Source organism: Fringilla coelebs (genome assembly GCF_963513975.1).
Source record: "Fringilla coelebs genome assembly, chromosome: 10".
Lineage (NCBI taxonomy): Eukaryota > Metazoa > Chordata > Aves > Passeriformes > Fringillidae > Fringilla > Fringilla coelebs.
The window spans coordinates 25014647-25021378 of NC_140036.1; the positions used below are offsets into that span (position 1 = coordinate 25014647).

General features: G+C 56.5%; 1 protein-coding gene across 1 annotated transcript; it reads right to left on the bottom strand.

Annotated features, from left to right (window-relative positions):
* Window positions 1–2990: 2990 nt before the first annotated feature.
* On the bottom strand, window positions 2991–6352 carry P2RY1 (purinergic receptor P2Y1). The gene is made up of 2 exons (XM_084212011.1): window positions 6212–6352; window positions 2991–5836 (listed from the first exon to the last, which is right to left on the bottom strand). Exon 2 carries the CDS (start codon window positions 5766–5768, stop codon window positions 4677–4679), a length of 1092 nt encoding a protein of 363 aa, XP_084068137.1. The 5' UTR covers window positions 5769–5836; window positions 6212–6352; the 3' UTR covers window positions 2991–4676.
* Window positions 6353–6732: the final 380 nt, after the last annotated feature.

Below are 6732 nucleotides of genomic sequence, written 5' to 3' on the forward strand. Positions count from 1 at the left end.
TTGAAATTGCTGTGCCCGTGCAATCAGGCTGCAGACACCCCCAGGGGTGCCCCATGTCCTTCCTCACCCAGAAGAGGAGGAGGAGGGCAAGGCCAGGGAAGGTTCCCGTGTCCCTCCTGGGGCTCACACAGCCCAGGGCAGCTGTGGAGCCAAACCCCAGCCTGTCCTGGGGGCACAGGGCAGAGGATGCTGCACAGAGCAGGGCCAGGCGCTGCTCCTGCCCAGGAGCTCATCAATTCTGTGGTGTACGAACTGGATTAAAACAAAAGAGCCCATGTATGCAAATGTACAAACTGACAGCAGTTCACCTGTGAATTTCATGCTGACTTCAAGTTGTGTTAAAGAGAGGTAAGAGTTACTGGGCATAAATAGGAAAAAACCTTAACCCATGAGCTGCAGGAGGCAAACACAGCTCACGAAGGAGAATTGGTGTTGGTGTGGAACTGGCAAACATTAAGCTCTAAATAACTGTTTACTTCAAACTTTGTGGTGTCTTAAGAGAATGATTTGTAGTTAGAAGATTCCCAAACATACCCAGGGGGAAAACAGGTTACAAGCATGACCACAAAATCAGAGCAGGTTTAATCTCATTTGCTAGTCAAAGATTGCACAGCATGAGCGAAGATGGAGCTTCTAGGTGGTCACAGTAGAGAGATAATGAGCTGGATCTTGTCCCTGGTAATCACTCGTCCCATCGTTGTCACTGATTATTAATTACCAGCCCAAAGGCCGGAGCTGCAGTTGCATTCTCCCCACATATTGGATGGATTAGAAACTCCAGGTGAGTGGCTCAGGGAAAGGCCTCTTCAACTACACCCACCCCTGAGGTTGGTGGATAATCGCAGGGATCACCTGGGCCTCCAGTGCTGGTGGGCTGACAGCCTTCCATAAATCCATCCCAGAAGGGATCAGCTCAGGGACAGACTGGCAGCTCCCCAGGAGCTCCTGGCTCCAGCCCCTGCCCCAGCCCTGCCTGCAGAGCTGCTGGCTGCCAGGCCCTGGCAGAGCAGCGTTCTCTCAGGTGGGACACCCAACGCACGGCTCCGGCACGGCCAGGGAAGGAGGAGCTGAGGGAGCAGGCAGGAGCCCGGCGGGATTGTGCCCCGGCTCCAAGAGCCCAGCACAGCCCGGCTGTGACACCGAGCAGGAGCCCTGCAGGAGGCTCTGGGGCTCAGCCGCAGCCCCAGCGGGACTCGGGGCTGGCCGTGCCCGCTGGAGTGTCACAGGGTGTGAAATGAGGTGTCACCTCCACGGCATGGAGTGTCACAGGGTGTGCATGGAGCGAGGTGTCAGCTCCATGGCATGGAGTGTCACAGGGTGTGCATGGAGCGAGGTGTCAGCTCCATGGCATGGAGTGTCACAGGGTGTGCATGGAGCGAGGTGTCAGCTCCATGGCATGGAGTGTCACAGGGTGTGCATGGAGCGAGGTGTCAGCTCCACGGCATGGAGTGTCACAGGGCATGGAGCGAGGTGTCACCTCCACAGCATGGAGTGTCACAGGGTGTGCATGGAGCGAGGTGTCAGCTCCACGGCACGGAGTGTCACAGGGTGTGAAATGAGGTGTCAGCTCCACTGCATGGAGTGTCACAGGGCATGGAGCGGGGTGTCAGCTCCACGGCATGGAGTGTCACAGGGTGTGCATGGAGTGAGGTGTCAGCTCCATGGCACGGAGTGTCACAGGGTGTGCATGGAGCGAGGTGTCAGCTCCACGGCATGGAGTGTCACAGGGTGTGCATGGAGCGAGGTGTCAGCTCCACGACACGGAGTGTCCCAGGGTGTACATGGAGCGGGGTGTCACCTCCATGGCATGGAGTGTCACAGGGCATGGAGCGAGGTGTCACCTCCATGGCACGGAGTGTCACAGGGTGTGAAATGAGGTGTCACCTCCATGGCACGGAGTGTCACAGGGTGTGAAATGAGGTGTCAGCTCCATGGCACAGAGTGTCACAGGGCATGGAGCGGGGTGTCAGCTCCACGGCACGGAGTGTCACAGGGTGTGCATGGAGCGAGGTGTCAGCTCCATGGCACGGAGTGTCACAGGGTGTGCATGGAGCGAGGTGTCAGCTCCATGGCACGGAGTGTCCCAGGGCGTGCGTGGTGTCAGCGCCGCCGGCACGGAGCTGCGGGGTGCCATCAGCCGCGTGCAAAACGCGGTAAATGGCCGGCTCGCCCGGCGGCTGGTGGCACGGCCGGTGGCACGGCTGGTGGCACGGCTGGTGGCACGGCTGCTCGGCAGCGACAGGGACTCGGTGCCGCGCGGTGTCCGAGCGCAGCGCGGCCAGCACCCGCGGGGCCACCCGCACCGCTCCCTCGGGCCGGCCCGCACTGTGCGGGGCTCAGGGCCACCCGCAGGGCCCCGCTGGCCAGCGCGGCTGTCCCTGGCCCGGCTGGACAGGACAGCCGTCCCTCTGTCCCCTCCGTGCCCGCAGGAAGGGCAGCACGCAGCCACAGTGCGGACAGAGCGCGGGGCCGAGCCGAGCCGAGCCGCGCCTGCGGGTCCGCGCTCTGCGGGGGCTGCCTGCGACCTCTGGTCGAACAGGAATTACTGCAACATTGTACTTCCTAATGAACGCGAGAAACTGACCGCAAAATGAGGGGAAAAGAACAGGATTTTCAACACAGAGCAGCAGATTCAAAGCATATCCTATTTTTATGCTCCCTCTCCGTGTAATTCATCTGCCATTCCAAACAAGACGTGCCTCAGCTGAATGAAGCCTCAAATAATCACATAATAGGAGAAGTCATTTATTGTGAATCAGGCTCTTTCTGTAGTATATAAATAGTCTGTGCTGTTCCACAGGCTTTGTCAGTCAGGATTTAATTAGCAATTGACCCTTGCTTGAGATTTCTTCGCTACCTCTACATTTTTCATAGGGCTAAATGAGCTCCCCACATTGCTTTAAGAGGCTTCCTAAGCTGGAGTTTCATTTACCTCTAGGCTATAAATCAGTAGTTTAATTTATCACTAGGTTACATATCAGCAGTGAATAGTCAGGGTGGAATTGAGTTTATTATAAAGGTGTTCTGTTAGAAGACACAGTATTACAGTGATTGAAACATGCTCTTCAATTTTCCATTAATGCCCAATTCTGAATATGACCACAGAGAACCACACTTTACAAACTTTACATTTAGCATTCTAATAAATAAGTTCAATAAATAGGGACTCTGCAGAGGAAGCCGTACATATGAACAGAAGCTGCTTAACAATGTTGTCAAAAAAGAATTAGAGCTGCTCTCATTTGTAACCAATCGCTAGAATTGGTAAGTAAAATATAAATATTTTACTCTTATGATGCAGACCAGAGGAACAAAGATCTGTTAAAAATCACCCTTAGGATTACATCAAACTTAATTTTGTACACTAAATTCATTATTCAGAGCATGCTTTTATACCGCTTTTAGCACAAAATATTTTCAAATACATTTATTAAAAATATGAGAAACGAGCGACACTGCCCATGTAGAATTTCATCTGTGCCTGATCGCTAGCTCTTGTGTTACACAATGTTGCAGTTTGGCTAATTTTGGATGAACTATCCCACATTTGGAGAAGATCTGTAGTAAAGGGCCGTATTTAGTCCGTAGTATATTGCAACATCTCGTTAATACAGTAATTTATTTGTCAAAGTACAAAAAAATTAATTCCCCCCAAATACTGTTCTATATATTATATATAATCCATTTATATTATCCACTTTAATAGCCACTGTTCTTGGCACACGACCCGTGTTATGTGTCGAGCCTGCGGGAGCAGAACCTTTCCGGCAGGTACGTGGAGCACGTGTTCCCCGCCGGCCTCGAGGCCCAGCGCCCGCCGGGGCTCCGCACGGCCGCGGTGCCGGCAGCCCCGTCCCGGCGGCTCGGCCCGAGCCCCCCGGCCAGCCAGGCCCCCGGGGCCGTCCCCGCAGCCGGCACCGGGCCCCGGAGAGCCCGGAGCCGTGACCCGCCCGGCCGGCTCCCCGCGCCCGGCAGCGCCCGCGCGCCCGGCAGCGCCCGGGGACACTCCCGTGCACACCGGGGAGCCCTGGGGCCAGCTCTGCCACGAACAACCACCGCAATCCCAAAGCACAACCATGCACACACCAGCAAAGCCTACCTGGAGTAAAACACCGGCACTGAAAGAGGACTGAACCATAAATGCCACCAAACTATCAAGTAATTATCAGCACTAGAAGTAGATGAAAAAAGATACTAAAACTGAAAATGGAAACTGCATCATGACTTTGATTGAAATCTTTGCGTACAGCAGCGAGGGAGCAGAGAGCCTGGTCTGTGACTGAGCCTCAGAAGACAAGATACTGCTCTTATTTTTATTTCCTATTTTTAAAGACAGCCTGACTGAGAACATTTTCAAACGTGGGAGACTAAGTCATTAAACCAGATGCACATGGATTGCTCTCCTCCTTTAGGGGATTTACTTCATCTTACTTTATCTGACAGAAGTCAGAAATAAATGAAACTACTGAAGGAAAGCTAAATTTTGACAAATTATTTTCCATTAAAATTCTTCCACTGACTTTGTTAAGCTTTTCCTAAGACCAGAAAATGAGGCTTTATCTAAAAAAGAATTTGAGACTGGTAGATTTTCCTCACACAACCGTAAGCCCTACAGCCTCCTACTGCCTCAAAGCGGAGGAATTTTTTCAAACCATTCCCAAATCTTCTGCATTTGTTCACAAACTGGTATCTCCGTTCTGTTTATACTCTGTTAAAATATTGAGAGTCATTTCCTCACTTTTGGACTGCACATTGTGTTCGCTCCTTCTGGATGATTTCCTGGTGGCCCTGGAAAGCTTCCTTCGGAAGGTGTCGCCTGCCAGGAAGTAAAGGATGGGGTCAACGCAGCTGTTGAGGCTGGCCAGGCCCCTCGTCACCTGGTAAGTGGCATAAACCTTATCGTTGAAGGCACACATATCTGGGGTTTGAAAATCCACCCTGGCCCTTAGATTTAAGGTCTTCATCACGTGGAAGGGAAGGTAAGACACCGCAAAGACCGTCAACACAATAATGACCAGGTAAATGGATTTTCTCCTGAGAGGAGAATTGTCCAAATCCTTGTAAATCAAAGCTTTCACGATGAGCCCATAGCAACCAAGAATCACTATGAAGGGGATGCAGAACATCAGCACGGTGGTGCACATGCTATAAATGAAGTAACTTCTCAGGTAATCGTCAGCCGTCGTGTCGTAGCACGTCGTGGTTTTATTTTTCCTTATCCCTGTTCCCGAGTAGAAGAGTATTGGAGAAATGACGGCCACCACGAGGACCCAGACCAGGCTGCTGATGTACAGCGCGTTCTTCTTCTTCAGCCTGCCCAGCGACTTGAGGGGGTGCACCACCCCCGTGTACCTGTGCACGCTGATGCAGGTCAGAAACAGGATACTGCCGTACAGGTTCACGTGGAAGATGAACCTCTGCAGCTTGCACATGATGTCTCCGAAGATCCAGTCTGTTTTGTTGAAGTAGTAAAAGATGAGGGCGGGCAGAGTCAAGACATACAAGAAATCGGCTAGTGCCAAGTTGAACATGTAAACCGAGATGCCGCTCCAAGGCCTCATGTGGAAGACAAACATCCAGATAGCCACGCTGTTGCCCAAAAACCCCGTGATGAAGACCAGAATGTAGACGGTGGGCAGGTAATAGAACTGGAAGCCGGTTTTGGTCAGGGAGCACTTGGTGGTGACGTTTCCCGCAGACCAGCCGCTGCTGGATAACAGGTTGGGTTCAGTTCCGTTCAGAGCAGCAGAGAGAAGGACTTCGGTCATGATCCTTCCCCCAGAGTCACATAGGGCTGAGGCGAAGCAACGAAGTCTCTACAGGCACAGAAACGCATCTAGAAAAATAAGAGAGCAAAGGAAACCTAGCTGGAAGGTGAGCCCTGCCCTGTTTTTCCTCGGAGGTTTCCGAGCGCCGGCACCGGGCCCCGCTTCGCTCCCCGCCCCGCTCCCGAGGAGCCGCGCACGCCGCGGCCACCGCGTGCTGGCCCGGCCGGAGCGGGGACAGGGAGGGCGACAGGGACAGGGCGGCGGGAGCGGGGCCGAACGGGGGCAGGGAGCGGCCAATCCACCCGCGCCCCTCGGCGATCGCCGCCGCCCCCGCGCCGCCGCCCCGTCCCGCCGCCCGCCCGGCTCCCTCTGCCCGCCCGCTCACCGCCGCCCCGGCCCCGCCGCGCCCCAGCCCGGCTGCAGGAACGCCGGGGCCGCCCCACCTGCCTCCTCCTCCTCGTCGTCGTCGTCGTCTCAGCCCGCGCTCGCCGCTCCGCGCCGCCGGCAGCGCCCGCCCGCGGGGGGCGGCGTCCCGGCCGCGGCTGCCCCGGCGCCCATGGCCGGGCAGGGCCGGGGCCGGCGGGACGGGCCCCGGACGGCGGCAGCGCCGCGGAGCGCGGCCCCTCGGCGGGCACGGCGCCGGCCCCGCCGGACTGAGCCGGGCGGGACGAGGCGCGGCTCGGCCCCGGCGCGCCCGCCCCCCGCGCCGCCCCCGCACGGGCGGTGCTGCCGCGCCCGCCGCACCGGGGCCGCGCCGCGGGCACGGGGACGGGACCGGCGCTGCCCTGCCCCGGGGCACCCGCCACACCGAGCTCGGAAGCCTGCCGCGCTGGGGAGGAGGCGGCGGCGGAGCCCACGCGGTGCGGCGGGCGTGGAGCCCGGCGCGGCCGCCGGTGTCTGACGGTGTGACCGCGCAGCCCGGGCAGGCGGGACGGGGAGCGCCGGCCGGAGGCAGGGTCCCTTT

What these genes read in the sequence shown, in the direction of transcription:
- P2RY1 (XM_084212011.1), bottom strand. Translation starts at nt 5,768, where the DNA reads ATGACCGAAGTCCTTCTCTCTGCTGCTCTGAACGGAACTGAACCCAAC.